Source organism: Penicillium verhagenii, assembly GCF_028828195.1.
Source record: "Penicillium verhagenii strain IBT 33310 chromosome Unknown utg000002l_segment0_segment0, whole genome shotgun sequence".
NCBI lineage: Eukaryota > Fungi > Ascomycota > Eurotiomycetes > Eurotiales > Aspergillaceae > Penicillium > Penicillium verhagenii.
The window spans coordinates 792147-810119 of record NW_026643166.1 but is presented as its reverse complement, the minus strand read 5'-3'; the positions used below and the strand labels follow the sequence as shown (position 1 = coordinate 810119).

Below are 17973 nucleotides of genomic sequence, written 5' to 3'. Positions count from 1 at the left end.
GGACCCCTGGATGACGAGAATATGGAAAAGCAAACATCCCATACAGGTACTCCGTACCGGCATACGTATATAATGTATGTATGTAGCAAGGGTGGGAATTCCGATTGGATCAATGGAAGATGAAGCTCAGAGTTCACTGGAAAACCCACCAAGGTGTCAAATCAGCGCGAGCCGCGGCCGATCCACATGGGCGCACTTTTCACGAAACGAAAGCCGGCGTAACACGCTTTGGTCTGGATCTCCTGTCTCTCTGGGAGTTGTCATAGGGCAAAAATGGCATGACGAAGAGAGATGGATACCGGGTTTTATTGCAGATTTATTTTTATCCTGCATCTTGCACCTCTAGTTTATTTTATTTTATTTTGTTTTGCCTTTTTTTTTTTTTTTTTTTTTTTCGTTGCCTCTTCCTGACCCATTTGCCCCTCATCAGTCGCGTGGATGTGACGGTAACGGGGCAAAGAGGCTGTCACACCGTTAAGATAATAATCATGTCCTACCAGGTTGTTTTTAGAGACGCGGTTGGCGATTTGAGGGGCCAGATAGTAATGGAGTAATCAAAACAATACAATAGTGGATTTGTTCCCCCCCCTTAGGGCTTGCTTGAGACCATAGCGCGTGAACGTGCCACGGTAGATCCAAAGGCTGTCGGGTCGATGGAGTGTTATGGAGCCGGGTGCTCAGACGCTGGTAAGCGGACTGTTGCTGTGATACCCATGAGACAAGATAACAAGTTCCCCAGAGAATTCAGGATAGAAAAGAACCCTGGAATGATTTTGGATAAGCCATAAGAAGTAAATAGAAACCAAGATGTATAGATGTCAGATTGCATAGAATGCATATTGAGAAAGCGAGAGCGAGACTTGAAGGTTACAGGGGGTTTTATTACAGAAATTCAAGGTTTTGCCGTATTCCGGACTCTTTGCCAAACGGTAACGATACCAATAATACACCGCGGCAAGATACCAACATCGTAGTACTCTCGTACGGATGAAGAGAGAGAGACTTGACTGCAAATGTTGCTCTCAACGGAGTAGACGCCTTATCCGTCCCGCCTCCACTCCTTGATTCTCCCACTCTCTCAGTCATAATTACGAGCCTCCTGACACTTCCCCCCTTCATGTCTTGAATCCGATCTAGAGTGCTGGTGGTTATTATTGTGGTTGTACCGTCATCCGTGAGCCCTCGAAACACAGTCATCTTCTCCCTAACCCCGGAAAGTGGGCTGCAAAAATTACCCACCCGCCCCCTCCCAACAAGCACACCAATTTCAGCCATGAGCCTCCCGGAACTGTGAGACAGTGAGAGAAGACATATAAGCCAAAAGTACGGTCCTGACCGGGTCTGACGGCTTCGACTTTCCCCAGTTGAGACTTCCTTATGTACGAATACCGCGCAGTGGACCTAGCCGTGGACTCTGCGCTGGTTTCCAAAGCCGGGGCCTTTGCGACCGCTTTCGAGTACACCGACGAACAGGTCACCACCCCCACAGCTGCCTCCCGACACCGCGGCCGGGGCACCAGCATCTCGCAGCACTCCGACCGTTTGCCTCAATCCCCCCTGAAAATGGCCACCGGATATGCGGTCAGTCCCGAGCCGCCGGCACTGTTCGTGCGGGCCATGTACGATTACGATGCCGATGACCACACAAGTTTGAGCTTTCGCCGCGGCGACATCATTCAGGTACTCAACCAGCTGGACACTGGATGGTGGGATGGTGTCATTGATAATGTTCGTGGTTGGTTCCCAAGTAACTACTGTACCATCATCACAGAGGCGGAAGATTTTGGGGAGCACATGTTACATGGAAATGAAGAGGAGGACATGAGCGCCGAATCAGGACCCGAGGAAGAATATGATAATGGAAACGACGAGGATGACGAGCTGGACTCGGAGGGCAACCCACGCGACTCAGAACCCATGATTCTACCGATCGAGGGTGTTCCGGGGCAACAGGAGCAAGAGGAGGCCGCATTTTGGATCCCGCAGGCCACACCAGATGGCCGCCTCTTCTACTTCAATACTCTCACGGGATACTCGACCATGGAGCTGCCCTTTGAAAACCCCACCGCTGCGAATGAAAATGGCCCTCGAGATCGAACCAACTTTTTCGTCCCTGATCAGACCCGGCCGCCCCCTGAGCTGATGGCGCGTGGATTCGAGAGAGACGAGGATGAGTATGACGGCTCCGCTTCGGAGGCTGAAGGGGAGTCGCTGATGCTGACTTCGCATGACTCCATGTCTCGTCGTCGTCAGTCTTTGGTGGACGGGGTCTCACCTGCCACTTCCATGGATTCATTATATCCACCCGGGCCAAAGGATTTCAAAATTCCACCGATGAAAAGGAGTCCCCAGCCATCATTCAGCAGCGCTGGAGGCACCAGCACCAACACCTCCGTGGCCGAAATTATCTCGCGACCTTCCATTTCCTCCAACACACCTTTGCACTTTGTAGATGATGGCTTCATCCCGCCCGTGGCCTGGCCCACGCTGGTGGATAACATGCGGTTTGCCGTTGAGGCTTATCGCCAGACTCTTCTTTCCGGTGAACGGTCAGAGTATGTAAGAAAGGCCGAGGACATCTCTGATCATCTGCGCATGCTTTTAGCCGCTGGTTCGGATACCACTGATAACCATTCGGGAAACCCCTCCATCATTTCCACTAATAAGGCTCTTTATCCTTACTTCCGTGACATGATGTCGAAATTCTCGAAGTTGGTTCTTTCATCGCATATTGCCGCTGCCGACTGGCCTGGCTCCGATTCAGTCAACAAGTGCCTCCAAGAGGCCGATGGTGTCATGCAAGGAGTGTACGGCTATGTTGATGTTGCCCGCCAGCAGTGCGGAGACAACATTCCCAGAATTCTTCCTGGCTTCGTCAGTGGTAGCTCTTGCGGTGGCAGTTGGCGAAACAATGGAGTTTCTTTGAATGCAGCCGGACCCACATCGTTCCTTGTTCCGGAAAATAGTGATTATCGAAACGAGCCTTCGGTGTCCCTGGATTCTGCTCTTTTGGATCACATTGATGTCCTTAGGAGATCGTTTGTGGGTTGCATTCGTCGACTGGAGGAGCGGTTAATGTTGAGCCAAAAGATCGTCACTGTCACTGAACATACAGAACTCGCAGATGCTGTTTCCGCGGCTGCAATCAAGGTCGTGGAGCAGTTCCGTCCCTGGATTGCAACTGTCGAGTCGATCAATCTCGTTCCCCTTGGCACCAGCTTTCAGAATCCCCAACTTGTGGATTTCAGCTTGCAGAAGCAACGGGTTTATGATGGCATTGGTGACTTCATCTTGAGTTGTCAAGCAGTTTCTTCCCCTCTGCCTGATGAGTGGGCCGAGCTTCGAGGTGACTCTCTTGACGACCGAATGACTGCTGTACGGAGTGTGGCCAAGCAAGTGGAAAACTATGTGTCTCAGATTGGGTTTTCATTATCTTTGCTTCTTGAACAGATTCCAGATGATCAATCGTCCGTTACCCGAGTCGATAGTCGCCTGGAGGAAGAAGATGAGTCGCTTAACAAGACCACCCACAGTCGCAGCGAATCTAAAGCCAATATCTCTTCGGAGTCTATCGGTATCCCATCGTCATACACCCCCGGCAAGGAACCTGGAAAGGTGCGACGCAATATGGACAAGGCTCAGAGATTCTTTGGACAAGCACCACCTACCACTGTCACACGTGAACCGGTTCAGCGGGAGCCCGTAAGAGAACCCGAAGAGACACCGTGGTTCTTGAAAATGGATCATGAAGGCGAAGTGTTTTACGATACCAAGGGAGATTCTCCCATTCTCAAATGTGGAACATTGTCCGGCTTGGTTGAGCACCTCACACGCCATGATAAGCTTGATGCTTCCTTCAATAACACCTTCCTCCTCACCTACCGCTCCTTTACCACAGCCTCTGAACTTTTCGAACTGATTGTACAACGATTTAACATTCAGCCTCCATTTGGCTTGAATGCTGATGACATGCAAATGTGGGGTGATCGCAAACAAAAGCCGATCAGATTCAGAGTCGTGAATATCCTTAAAAGTTGGTTTGACAACTTCTGGATGGAGCCCAACGATGAAGTGAACATGGATCTCTTGCGACGTGTCCATGCGTTCACCAAGGACTCTATAGCCACAACAAAGACTCCGGGTTGCCCCACTCTTCTTGCTGTTATTGAACAGCGACTTCGCGGTCAGGACACAACTGTGAAGCGTCTCGTCCCAACTCAGAATGTTGCCGCCCCAGCATCCATCATCCCGAAGAACATGAAGAAGCTCAAGTTCCTCGATATCGACCCTACCGAATTTGCTCGACAGTTGACTATCATTGAGTCTCGCCTTTACTCCAAGATCCGGCCTACAGAGTGCTTGAATAAGACCTGGCAGAAGAAGGTCGGCCCGGATGAGCCAGAGCCAGCTTCCAATGTCAAGGCTTTGATTCTTCACTCTAACCAGCTGACAAACTGGGTTGCCGAAATGATCTTGACACAAGGCGATGTCAAGAAGCGCGTGGTCGTCATTAAACATTTCGTCAATGTCGCTGATAAATGTCGCTCACTCAACAACTACTCTACCCTTACATCTATCATCTCCGCTCTTGGAACTGCCCCTATTCATCGGCTGGGCCGCACATGGGGCCAAGTCAGCGGCCGCACTTCTGCGATTTTGGAGCAGATGCGTCGATTGATGGCCAGTACAAAGAACTTTGGCGAGTATCGTGAATCCTTACATCTCGCTAACCCTCCCTGTATCCCTTTCTTCGGTATGGTATACACCTTGATACACTATCTGGTGTATTATTCCCTTTCTATATATCCGAAACTGTAACTTACACTGTTCTAGGTGTATACTTGACGGATTTGACATTTATTGAAGATGGTATTCCTTCTCTGACACCATCAGAACTGATCAACTTCAACAAACGGGCCAAGACTGCTGAAGTTATTCGGGACATTCAGCAATATCAGAATGTGCCTTATCTCCTCTCGCCAGTTCCCGAACTACAGGATTATATTCTCAGTAATCTACAAGCCGCCGGTGATGTTCACGACATGTACGACCGGAGTCTTGAAATCGAGCCTCGTGAGCGTGAAGACGAGAAGATTGCAAGGTATGCTGATTCTTCTAGCAATAAGTCCAACACCATGCTTTTTGCAAGTACCGTCGCCTTGTTGCGATAATCATGTTTCAATTTATTTGCTTTTTTATTTCCTCTTTCCCCCTGGGATGTGGTGTTTGGCACTTTTCGGCGATACCCAAATTTGATCTCAAATTTCCGGTTCATTTTTCCGGTGACGAGAGTGGCATTTCAAACCTGTTTTGAGCGTCGAAACTAACCGCTTTTGACTTTAACTCGTAGATTGCTATCTGAGTCAGGTTTCCTGTAGTTGTGGCGGTGACCCCTGTCAAGCTACACCTGCAGGTGGCCGTGGCCAATCGAGGGCTACATATGCCCCAATTTTCGCCACTTTCAACAGCGCTCCAATCAAATCAACGCGATACCCGATCGTCGTCGACTCCCGCAGGGCAAGTGTTTCACTATTGGGCGATTAACAGGGGCTAGCAAGTACGTTTTCGGACATGTCCGAATCATGCGACCATGGACCTAGCCGCTGCACAAGCTCCTGCATAGGTATGCAAGCCTAGTTCACCGACACTGGGACGAATCTCTTTCGATATACCCCACGACCTTGTGGGGTAATAACCCGGTCTATGACGAATATCAATGATCCGATCGCCGCAAACATCAACCTCGCATGCATCTTGCCGCTTGCCCGAACCATGTGCTTTCGCTTTCGATTTTCTTCTTCTTCGATCTATATACCTCTTTGTTTGGCATAGAATTTTTGGGGGGATTTCACCGGTTGTTTCTTTTTGCACTTTACAGTATTGTAAAGGAAGGTTTTTTTCAAAATCTTCATTTACATGTACTTCATTGTCGCACATATTGGCCATATGGTGTGTATATTTTGGCCTTCTTGTTAACACCTTCTCTTACATTCCCTTTCCGTTATCGTGGGGTTGAGGTGGGATGATGTGAAACCGAGACCTTTGGAAAGGATAATGCCTTGATGCCGTCTTCTATAATGATGTGTCACGACCCTTTTGACCCAAGCTCTTGTCAATTGAGAGCTTTTTGGCAAGTCCAATTTTTCTTACGAGCAAGAGCCTATTGTATGGCTCATGGCTCTTGGCTCAATTCTGTGTATTTATTGGTTGAATAACTACTTTTCAAATATACTCAGTACCCGATGTCAATATAAGCGCCCGAGCTGGTCTCAGACCGCTACCTAACTTTGAATAGTTGAGAAGCCTGGATTTCGTGATGTAAAGGGACGGGATACTGACTATACAGGTGGCTTTTAAACTTGGTCGGGATTTCCTCAAATTCCCACGGCTTACTAGGATAGATCCACGACTGATAGATCACATGCACGACTAACCCCTGCAGAGCACGTATTTGTCATTAAACTTTCAAGTGGCTCTACCATGAAGCTGTTACCTGGTAGTGCCATTGGTTGTATAGGAGATGCGCAGTATATTAGAGACAACAGAGGGATTTCCTGTGTGATTTCCAACTTTACCTACTGGATTTCTGGCGATTTTTGGTTGCCCTTTCCGGATTAGTCACATTCTCGCCGCTTTTCCTCACTGAGTAGAACTGAGCACGGCTCCCCACTGATCCACTGAGCCTCATGTAAGCCCAGGCTCAGGGGAGCTTCATAGCTGGTAAAGATTTCTGCTCGTGAGTGGGTGCAACATGTATTGTCACCCGAGTAGTCGCTAGATGCCGCCGTACAACCAAAGTCCTCTACTTACGGACACCAGGGGTGTTTGAAACCCTTTGAACATTTACCATTGAGTAAAGACATTTGATCATAGTTTGGACCGAGCTGATCTCCAGCAAGCCTCGCTTGCTTGATCTCATTGCGAAGAGGATCAATATATTCGAGACGAAGACAAAGATCAATAACAGCATATCCCAGGGCCTGTCAAATCCATCTTTTACAAATTTGTAGCTAATTTGACATTTGAAGGAGGATAAGCATTTGCAATCTTGCTATTGTCGCAGCAAATGCCACCTGTATGCGGCTTACTGGGCACTTATGAATAGGTTCTTCAAAATTCCGATAATGCTGACCGGGATAACAGAGTCATTGAGTCCCAAGTTTCCTCGATGCAGCATTGGATAAACATAAGCCGGCAATGACCAAACCAGGAAAGCACCCACCCAGATATGTCCAAGAATTTTCTGGCCTTTTGTGATCGGCTGATCAGGCGAGACATTGCCAACAGAGCGACATGTATAGCGGACCAGATCTTCAATCAAGACTCCTAAAGCTTGAGCGCAGAAGAATGGAACAGCGCCCGAGATCGATAGTGAAAGGCCGATCGAGAGATCGATCAGATAATGCATCAAAGCAGAAATCAGAAAGACAAACACGATATGCGGGTAAGAGGCTACCGGGCCCTCTGAATCGAGTCGAAGGATATTTTGTACAATGTAAGAGGATATGCGACGGAGTTTATGTGCGTTGCACTGGTGCCACGTGCGACTAGAGCATGTGCTTTTAGTTAGCTGTTACATACACTCTCAATTGGAACCGAGCGATTTACTTCCAGAGACGTCGGAGGCTATACGCATCGGATGGAGACCCGTAGAATGGAGGCCACTCAGACGGCTCACTCATCCCAGTCAGGACACTGATGAAGCCAAAAATGCTATGTATACCGCCCTGACTGCAGACAAGTCCTAAACCCATCGCAAAGGTACTGAAAGATCTAATCACAGCCTCTTCCAGCGTGAATTCACCTAGTCGGCTGAAAACTGGCACGCGAGAAGGAACCAAGAAGCGATTTCCAACTTTCGGATCATTCATAGAGCCGAGAAAATCAAGACCGATGTAACTCAAAAGCGCGATTCGAGCAGTGCGACGAAGGAAGGCAGCTCGGGATGGGACATTGTCGGGATCGTCATTAGAGAATCGAGGCACATTTTTCACCTGGTCGGCAGTTCCAAGGCACCGCATATTAGATGAAGCCCAAACTCCAAACGACAAGCGATTCCACCAGGTATCTTTTTGTTTCAATGGCGCTTTCCCGGGTGCATTGACAGAGGATATGGCAGTGCGTGTGGAGTTGAACTCCCATCCGCTCAGGAGACCGACATCGATATAATGAAATAACAATAGACCAGAGTACCCTGCCACGAGACTGGTTCATGGAAGTCTCACACAAACCCCCAACGAAGAGTTGAGGCAATCCCAACTGCAAAAGGCTACCAACCCGAGGATACCTTTTCTTAGCGGGGATTGGGCCGACGTGTACCCGAGAGCGCCCACCACCAAAGCCGTTTGAACAGCTGCGGACAGTAAGGGATTGGGAAACATATTCATAACGAGTGTGAAATTTTGGAGATATGTATAGACTGAAATGAGAGTCAAGCAACTGAGCTATCTCTCGAGAAGCGCAGGGAAAGCAAAAGGATACTGTAAAATACCATTTCAGCCCCAACATTGAACTATTTTGGGGCCAAAATGGTATTCAAATGTTGTATTGTAACAGCTGAAACTCGATTCCCTAACCTTGAGGCGAGTATTAATGTTGGTATCCGAAAGGCCCCGCACCGGGACGCGCCGTCTGTTAAGCTTTCGGGTAAGGATCTGATGGGGTTTAGAGATGTGATAGGCTGTAACAACCCAGATTTCTATGGCTTGAACATAGGTAAAGCAGGTAATGGCTCCTGCGGCGTGTAGATCTACATCTGCACCACTGATATTGGGATCCGCACGTTTTGAACCCTCGTGGACAGCAAGCAGTGCAGTGCTTTTTTTGACCGAGAGCCTGGAGCATGCGTGAACCCAAACCATATATCAGTGGATGGAAAGAAGCGTAGTATAGAGCGCGTGACGACACAGCAATTATTCGAGCCGCTCTTCAGAGCCCGCCAAAGATCGGAATGGGACGAGGGTGTAGCCGTAACTATCTCCCCAGAAGCTAGAACAACTTCGTATGCTAGGACGTTCGAGAATCCCAGGCCAATTTCAGGTGTAAAAAATGAGAGACCTTGTGCATTTTGTATTAGTTTCGTTACCCCCAGGTTTCTTCCAGAAATTACTTCAGAGTAGTACAAGTACATGGAACTTAATTGAATACACACTAGCTGGCCAGGTGCTTGACCTAGATACTAATGCCTGGCATAGTTCGTTGATTTACTAGAAGACGCTCAACACCCAAAAGTATGAAAATTGACCCACCCAGCGCCAAAGACACCAGTCCAAATCTGTAGCTGAATGCAAATATGAAAGAAAGCGTGACAGTCGTAGCGAGAAGTATTTAACGGAGGCACCGTCTACCCGTCATGGGACTTAGGATGCTTGGGTCGGCTGCTCTCCAATATTCTGGAAGAGCTTCATCTTAACCTCAGATGCCATGAGACCCTTGACTTCTTCTGATACGACCCTTTGGCCGCCTCGTACAACCTTATCAAGCTGCTGATCCTGAAGCGTAGACCCACCAGGACGCGAGCCAGAATGCTCAATTTGCTTCGAAACCTTGCGCGCTTTATCACCGAGATCCATCATCTGCTTACTACCGAAGTCCCGAGAAGCAAACAATGGGCTTTGACTCAATGTAGAAACCCAATACTTATTCCAAAGCAACGAGAGAATATCTGAATCAAGCGAACTCTTGAAATGTGTCGTCTCAAGCGAATAGTACCGATTCGCATGAGTTCCAAAATCCTCCGCCTTGCCAACAGGAATAGTCTGAAACTCATCATCCTCATGCGGTTCCTTGGCAGGCGTAAAGTCCAGCGGGAAAGTCCTGAATGATCCGATCTCCACCTTACCCGCTGAAATCGTGCGGTCGGGATCGATAACGACAGCCACAAACGGCCCCGACATTTGCTGCGTCTGCTGTGTTGCCACATCAATGCCCGAGAGCCAGCATCCGTACCCCGGGTGACTGTGGTACCAGCCAACGGCGTTATCTTTCCGGCCCGCATCTCGGCATGCCTGAAGGTAGGACACCATGTATTCGTTCGCCTCATCCTGCGCGTTGACGCGGGTCTCTGTGCCCTCGACGGGAAGTCGGAATGCGTCTGTCACCACGAAGGTTTCTGGGAGGATGTAGCCTTGCATTAGACCCATCACTTCGAGGGATCCACCGGACCGAGCGTGCATGACCATTTTCAATAGTGCTGCTGCGGAGATTCGGACATATTTGAAATAGTAAGGGTCCTTGGCCCACGGCCGTTCTTCGTTCAATGCTTTTTGTGTTGCTTCGTCGTATTGGTAGAGTGTGTCACGTTGGGGATCAAATACACTGATTGCATTCTCGAGCTCTGGAGTTGCCCTTGTCGTTAGTTTGATGATACTATTGTCATCTCGGGTAAGGAGTACAAACCCCAGGACTGCTGTGCAGCCTGCATATTGGCTGATTGACTATTAGAGTAGATAGTTGGAAAGTCCTTGATGGGTCGTAGGCGAGGGGTGAGAGGGGAAAGTGACGATAAAGTCTTTGGAGGGGAATCAAACAGCTTGGTTGATGTAGTGCTAGTATGGAGAAGAGCGGTGGGGTAGAGAGGGGCAGAATATAGGGGCGGTGTGAAGGGTGCTGCTGATTCAGCGGCGGGCTGCGGCGCACACCAGCTGAAAAGCAAATCTGTTGCCCAGACAACGATCGGCGCCAAACAATGGGGCTTTCCTTGAATGAACCTGTTATCACTCAGCCCTCTGGCTAATTCTCCATCCCCCTCATAAACACACCCACCCACTTCTTCATGTCTCGCATCTGACGCATCCCACCTCAAAATCCACCTTCGTTTTTTCAAGTTTGGTTCCGTGTGTCGGGACACGTTGGGTTCTGTGTTTTGATCCCCTCGTCGCAGTCGTCGACCTGCTGTTGGAATTAAACCACATTCCTTGATTCAAGTTTGTTCTTGCTACCCGCCAGGGCTCGTCAAGAAATGGCTGTCGACACAAGCTACCTGACCACTCAGGTCAACACTATCGTGGAACAGCTGCATGGGATTTTTGATGACATCGGTGTCCCTTCTCATGAGCGCGAGACTCGCGAAGCAGAAGTGAGTTCCATGCGAGTCGCATATGGTTGGTCGCAAACTAATCAGGGGTACAGTTATTCAATGCACTGTCGGAAAGTTTAAACAACCATCTTAAGCTTGTCGATGAGTAAGTCGCGACTATCTCCATCACTTTCAAATTTTCGCGTTGTGACTGTCACTAACATGGACTGCAGGGAAAAGGAGCAAATGACACAAGAGGCCCAGCGCCTAATTACGACAATTCAACAAATAGAAGTTTCTCTTGGTGATGAGAAAGCCAATGGACGGTATGAGCTGAATCGCGACGACGTTCGCATCACGTACCCGCTCAACCGGTGTATCGCATTCCTGCGCGAGAAGTGCGAAGGCTTGACCAAGCTGCATCGCGAGCGTTTTGAGCAGGTCAAGAGTAAGTCTACATCGGTTGTCCTACGAAGTCTATTATATGCTGACTTCCGATAGAACTTGTCGAAGCGCTTGAGTCCTATTCTTCTCACCTAGAGGCCTCATTCCTTATCGTTGAACTTCCTCCCACTGCGCCAGGCTCGACCATCCCCCCGACCTTCGACCTTTCGCCCGATTATGTTACATCCCTGGACTCCGAATTTAGTCGCGTCTACGAAGAATATCACCGCCGCATCTCTTTTGTCCAGAACACTTGTGAGGAGATCATCAAGATGTGGGCCGAACTTGGAACTCCCCAAGTCCAGACCGACGCCAATATCGTTAAATACTACCGCGAATCTCCCGAGCAGCTTGGTCTACACGAAGGTGACCTTGCCAGCCTAAAGGCTAGGCGCGATAAGCTGATGGAGGAGAAAAAGAACCGCGAGCGCAAGATTAAGGAGCTTCGAACCGCGGTTGAAGGACTGTGGGAGCGCTTTGGGGTTGAGGAGTCAGACCGCAAGGCTTTCTTGGCCGCCAATCGTGGCTGTGGCATGCGAACTATTAACGAATATGAAGAGGAACTGCACCGCCTCAACGAGCTCAAGAGACAGAACATGCATCTATTTGTCGAGGATGCACGAGTTCGCTTGCAGGAGCTGTGGGATAGCCTCTTTTTCTCAGAAGAGGAGATGCTCGACTTTACCCCGGCTTTCTCCGATGTGTTCAGTGATGCTCTGCTGGAGGCTCACGAGGGCGAGATCCAGCGCCTGGAGCACCTCAAAGAGCAACGTGCCCCTACCTTGGAAATGATTGAAAGACACCGCGGCCTGCTGGCAGACCGTGAGGCTTTGTCGTCATCCAGCCAGGATGCTTCTCGTTTGATGGCCCGCGGAACCACGGGCCAGAAGCGCGACCCCGGCAAGCTTCTGAGAGAGGAGAAGATGCGAAAGCGCATTACAAAGGATTTGCCTAAGCTCGAGGCGGACCTTCGCAAAGAGCTTGAGCATTGGGAGGACGAGTTTGGCCGGCCTTTCCTGGTTCACGGCGAACGTTACCTTGATAACTTAACTCGTACTGTCACAAGGGCCCCGCCTCGTTCGAAGACACCATCCGCTCCTCCTTCCACCATCAAAACCAATGCTAGTGCAGTCCGCCAGCAGCAGCAACCACCGCGACCTGGAAGCTCCATGCGTGGTCCTCCTCCCCCTCGCTCCGCTACCAAGACTCCCAATGGAAGTCGTCCTGTGGCTGTGAAGCACAACACAATCGGGTACTCTGGATCTAGGTCTGGAGCTACCTCTCCTTCCAAGCTTCCAGCACGAGCTCCCTTGAGCAACATGCCTCATGGAAACAACTCCCCTGAACGTCGTACTGGTCCTGGCACCTACTCATCTAGCACCCTCAACAGCAAGATGCTTCCTCCCCGCAACGCGCCTCCCCGCATGCGTGCATTGACCGTCGAGTCAAAGGAGCGTCACAGCCATATTTTGGAGCCACCACGCTGCAACAGTGCCATGTCCAATGCCTTTGTCCGACCAATTAGCCCAGAGGACGTCTACGATGATCGCCAGCGATCTTTCATGAGCGCATCTGCCATGTCCAATCATCGCTCAACCGGATTCTCACACTCTTCACAGTCCTCTTTGTCATCAGTGTCATTGAGTTCTTCTCAACAAGGATACCCGCGTATGAACCCGTATCTGTCACAGGCCCCACCTCCCCCGGCTCTTCGTCAAGCCTCCAACTCATCCACCGTCAATACCGCGACCTCCGGTTCTGAAAACTGGGAGACCTTTGACGATGGATCCGAGTCTGATGTTGATTCCAGCGACATCTACTACTCCAAGCTGCGCGGTGGGCCCGGCAAGCGTTTTGCCCCAGATGACGACATGGATCTAATGGGCAAGAAGAGCAAGGGTATCAGAAGTGTGAGCCCGGATGGGCCCCACCCAGGCCAGGTTCTCCGTGTCGCGGGCAGTGACTCCGAGTGGGCCGACGACTTTGAAACCTACTAATCCCCGTTGAAATCTGCTTTTTTGTTTCCACGCACGCATTGCAAAATTCCCTTATCGGTGCTTCTGATAATTAGCTGTGGTTACGCAATCGCTTTGTTACAGACGATCCCTTTACTGGACCTCTGTATGGCTCATGCCTCTCACGATCCCCGGACGTTGACGATCCTTTATGATTGAGCTTTTCTCAGATTCCTTCCGGGCTGGTGTACTATCCGCACGCGGTGATTCCTCGGCGTCGCCTTGGAATCACTTTTTTCTTTTTTTCTTTTCGTGTTCAAAATTCTGACATGGCTCATGTCAATACTGTTCATGCTATGCCTTTCTTCTGTTGATTCTTCCCCAAATACGTTGCTACTTTTCTTTTTGTGGTCTGACAGGGTTGGCATTTTGTTTTTTATTCCCCCAGTTCCTTGCCTTTGAAGCACGACATCCAACTTCAGCTCCAGAACGGGGTTTAATGCTTTTTTTTTTGTTCTTGTCCTATCTCCCGGTGTGGTATGGCGTTCGACTTTATCTTCTCTGTCTTATGGTTTTGGCTTGGGTGCTTCGGTTCATTTATTCCCTCCTGACCCCTTGGGGGATTCGGGGTTTTTGCTGGGTACCGTCCTTTCTACCTTATTTTTTATGTGTTTGATTCTAGCGCTGTGCAGTTTCTGTGTATCTTGTTGATAATACTACTACATCCTTATTCGAGTAAGCTTTTCGATCTTCCAGTTGTATGAACCAGTAGCGGTTATGTATGGAGTACTATGTAGTCAGTACTGATATGTAGTTGTGACCTTGAGATTTGCCCCTCGGCCTCGGCAACTCCCGTGGCCCTGGAAGTTTTTTATGGGTCATGACTCATGACCATGAAGAAAGAAATGCCTCGAACATCAAATGTTGGGGGGTGGACACTGTATCCACTTCATTTCTACGGTCCACATGTCGCCACTTACAAGGTATCATGCGATGAGGCATATACACGTTTGGGATCCACTATATTGGTCATTTTGCGGGTAATGTTTCATGGTCTTTCGGCATTGCGGAAGTGTAGATCCTACTGTAGCTGCGGTTTTTGAGAAATAAAAATCCTTCAATCAGATGCAGCATGACGACATTTGCGGACAATGCCATTAATCAGATTTTGATTGTCGTGTTAGTGGTGCCAGCATGAGTCAGTCTCTACTAACTAACGGCTTATTCACTATACCACTATAAACACATGCAGTGTATACTTGTAGTAGCATCAAGGCGAATATACGCAAACGAACTTCAAGGGAAAAATTCAATGTAGGTCATGGTACCTGGAAATTGTGACTAGCGTCTCTTGAAAATGCGGGGGATGCTCGGTCCCCGCAGCAAATTGGAGAATCCTGCCTCATCACGGGGCACCGAAGATATGACGATCTAAGACGATTCCCGCCATTTCTTCTGAAAATAGCAACGGATTGAATAATAGAAACTAGAAATAGCTAGAAGGGAACCAGAAACGGCCAGAAAGTGAAAATTGCGAAAAATGAGAAAAAAATGAAAAAATGAAAAATCAGAAAATTGGGGAAAAAACGTAATAGTGGCCACTGCCCAGTCACTTGACTGGGTTTTTTGCGTGAATAATTACATAAATTGGGTAATTTCTGGAAGATTATGTAAGAAATCTCGGTTTGCCGCGGGGCTGTACTTTCCCAATCCAGCCGTGCCTTCCGTTTATAGAAATCAACCAAAGTCTAGATCGCCATGTTTTGGCCAATTCTTAGTCATTTTACATGTTTTGGCATCTTTTTGCTCCATTTTACGTGATTTCGCCGAACATTCCATAGACCCCCAATAGCGTCATAATGATCTGCCGCCCCCCCGCAAATTTGGTATAAATTGACATGTTCCCCGGACTTGAATACCGATTCATCATTCAGACAAACACAGAGCATCATAGCCTCTCAACCTACTCTATCAATTTTACCTCACTCAAGTTCAACTCAGGAACTTCGATCCAATCCAATCCAAATCCTAATTCCACTTTCAACCATACTTCAAACCTCCAATCTTCAATCTCCAAACTTCAAATCCTCTCTCATCATGACACAAAGCTGGAAGTGCGATCAGTGCGGCCTCCCCGGCGTCCGCTTAGCCAATGCCTCCAATGACTCCACTAGCGCTTTCTACAAGTGCATCCCTTGCAATCGCTCCTTGGGCTCTTGCCCCTGCACCACACCCGGATCCAGAACCACCTCAACATGCCCGTGTGGCGAACGTGAACGCAGTGGCTCCGAATCACCGGGCCTAGACGTCCCCCGTGGTGTCTCCATGCTCTCCGAGGCAAGTCTCTACAACCCGGACTCTGGGTTCGATGAGGACTGGGAGGCCAACTGCAAGCCTGGTTACATGGTTTCCAGGTTCAAGGCTGCCGGCCACGAACTACTTTGGGCCTGAGCATGATTGATGCTCTTTGAAATCTGTTTTCCTTTTCCTTTTTCTTTTTGATTTTTATGTTAAATAGCGAGTCTTGATGCAGTCAAGAAATTCTACTCAATTGTTGCCTCCTGGCGACGCAGCAATTCTGAGTAGGAGAAAAAAAGCCAATATATGTTAATAATACTATGGTCTCGAGACCGACTATCACTTCAAATCTTTGAATCTCCATTGAACTTCCTTTCAAATTATTCCAACCTTTACCCAATAGTAAAAATTACTCTGCGCCTGGACCACCACCCTAACTAGAACGAGCTTGCCACTCAGCTCGAGCCTTTTCGTACATCTCATCAATATCATCACGCCAAAGCCACTCCATCCGATTTTCAAACTTGGCCTTCACAACAGGTAAACAATCTTCGTAGCTCAGACCGACCAGCTCATCGATCTTCATTTCATACAGATCCCCCGCCTGTCGAGAGGTAACCTGTACCTTTTTTGACCTTGGAAAGCGAATCGAATGATACAGTCCCAAACAATCCCGCAGACTCCTCGACTGCGATGTTCCCAAAGCCCCTAAATACTCCTCCAGCACCCGTCCAAGAATATACCCATCTTCGATTCCTTGACCTGCTCCGGCCCCTGTGTACATATCGCAGTATCAGCACATCGCAAATATGACTCAATGGCAAACTTGAACCTTCCACGGCAACATTCCAAGGTTAGGTTGGGAGGAACGTACCTTGGTGCGGGCACATCGCGTGAGCCGCATCGCCCAACAAGGCAACTTTGCCACCGGCAAAAATCCATTCCGGCGTGGGCTGCCGGTCGAAAAGTACCCACTTTAATGGCTGAGCAGTCAAGTTGCGAATGACGCTCTGCACAATGGGTGCAAAGTCCTTGAATTCCTCTTGCATTACGTTCTCGGCACCGGATGTCGTCCAGCCTTCTTTTGCTTTTGCTGTTGCTTTTGCGTTTCCTTCGCTGATTTCTTCCCACGGCGTAGAGACGAAGGCGAAGACGTTGAGGATCGTGTTGTTGCTCATCGTGAAGGTGAGGAAGTGCTTGTTCGGCGCCATGAATACAGTTGCGAAGGTGGGGAGGGTCCATTCATCGCGGATCTTGTCCAGGTCGCAGAGGCCGCGGTAGATCACCATATCGCCGTACCGGGGCGCGTCTTGCTAATTCGGAAACCGGGTATCAGCTGTCATAATCCTTGGGACTCTGTGCATGCATTGAAAGAAGATCAGTGTGAAGCATGTATGATACGCACCACGTATTGGGCACGAATAACCGAGTGAATTCCATCTGCGCCGATAACCAGATGTCCCGATGTCGTCGTCCCGTCTGCAAATTTGATCGATACTTCGTCGCCTTGGTCCTAGATCCCATTGATATAGTTTAGCCCATACCATCTCCGCCGCGTCTTGCCTCAGCATCCACTGACCTCAACCTCCACGCACCGCTTATGCGTGTGTAAAGTAGCAGCGCCCCGCGCTCTCACAGCCCTCACGAGAATCTCCAAGAACTCCGCTCGGTGCATCGACAATTGCATCGTATTGCTTCCTTCGTCCGGGATCTTGACCGTATGAATTTCAGCACCGGTATCATATCGGCGAAACGAAAGCCATGTCTTTGCACGATCGCCGGAGATCTTCAACACTTCGTCCAATAGTCCCAGTCTCTTGATCAGCGTCGCTGCATTTGGCCCGATGCCAACACCGGCACCTATCTCTTCGTATTCGGGCGCTTGTTCGTAGATGTCGATTTGGATTTCCTTGGCGCTGCAGTGGTGGTGGATGGATAGAGCGGCGAAGAGGCCTCCTATGCCGCCTCCGATTATGGCGATGCGAAGCATGGTGGTGTACCCGGCCCTGGGGTTTGGTTGTAGCGTGGTTTTGGGAATGAGAAAATGGCAAATATTTTATGTGGGACTTGATCTTGATCGTACTGTCGCGTTACCGCCGGATTTTGTATAATTTCGCTTTCGGGTTGTACGTACATTGTTACATGTTATGTAGGTTGTGTAAACCAGAAGATGATTATTCGCGGTCCACTGAGGTCTACGAGCTTTTCCAAGGAATATCCTTACATGTAATAGTAAAATAGTATAAACGTTTCCGGCTA

At 49.1% G+C, this 17973-nt stretch overlaps 6 protein-coding genes across 6 annotated transcripts; 3 read left to right on the top strand and 3 right to left on the bottom strand.

Moving 5' to 3' along the window:
* Positions 1 to 1377: 1377 nt before the first annotated feature.
* Positions 1378 to 5171, top strand: N7466_000302 (putative cell division control protein Cdc25; the record flags this gene model as incomplete). The annotated part of the gene is made up of 2 exons (XM_057159700.1): positions 1378 to 4753; positions 4834 to 5171. 2 exons carry the CDS (start codon positions 1378 to 1380, stop codon positions 5169 to 5171), a joined length of 3714 nt encoding a protein of 1237 aa, XP_057025948.1.
* Positions 5172 to 7084: 1913 nt separating this feature from the next.
* N7466_000301 (wax synthase family protein) lies at positions 7085 to 8021 on the bottom strand (the record flags this gene model as incomplete). Its single annotated transcript, XM_057159699.1, has 2 exons — positions 7085 to 7547; positions 7609 to 8021. The coding sequence occupies 2 exons, from the start codon at positions 8019 to 8021 to the stop codon at positions 7085 to 7087; spliced, it is 876 nt and encodes a 291-aa protein (XP_057025947.1).
* A 1338-nt stretch (positions 8022 to 9359) lies between these two features.
* On the bottom strand, positions 9360 to 10423 carry N7466_000300 (COP9 signalosome complex subunit 5; the record flags this gene model as incomplete). The annotated part of the gene is made up of 2 exons (XM_057159698.1): positions 9360 to 10336; positions 10399 to 10423. 2 exons carry the CDS (start codon positions 10421 to 10423, stop codon positions 9360 to 9362), a joined length of 1002 nt encoding a protein of 333 aa, XP_057025946.1.
* A 537-nt stretch (positions 10424 to 10960) lies between these two features.
* Positions 10961 to 13458, top strand: N7466_000299 (putative microtubule associated protein (Ase1); the record flags this gene model as incomplete). Its single annotated transcript, XM_057159697.1, has 4 exons — positions 10961 to 11077; positions 11131 to 11183; positions 11251 to 11465; positions 11519 to 13458. The coding sequence occupies 4 exons, from the start codon at positions 10961 to 10963 to the stop codon at positions 13456 to 13458; spliced, it is 2325 nt and encodes a 774-aa protein (XP_057025945.1).
* Positions 13459 to 15513: 2055 nt separating this feature from the next.
* N7466_000298 (uncharacterized protein) lies at positions 15514 to 15867 on the top strand (the record flags this gene model as incomplete). The annotated part of the gene is made up of 1 exon (XM_057159696.1): positions 15514 to 15867. One exon carries the CDS (start codon positions 15514 to 15516, stop codon positions 15865 to 15867), a length of 354 nt encoding a protein of 117 aa, XP_057025944.1.
* A 280-nt stretch (positions 15868 to 16147) lies between these two features.
* Positions 16148 to 17704, bottom strand: N7466_000297 (uncharacterized protein; the record flags this gene model as incomplete). The annotated part of the gene is made up of 4 exons (XM_057159695.1): positions 16148 to 16488; positions 16589 to 17027; positions 17120 to 17227; positions 17294 to 17704. 4 exons carry the CDS (start codon positions 17702 to 17704, stop codon positions 16148 to 16150), a joined length of 1299 nt encoding a protein of 432 aa, XP_057025943.1.
* Positions 17705 to 17973: the final 269 nt, after the last annotated feature.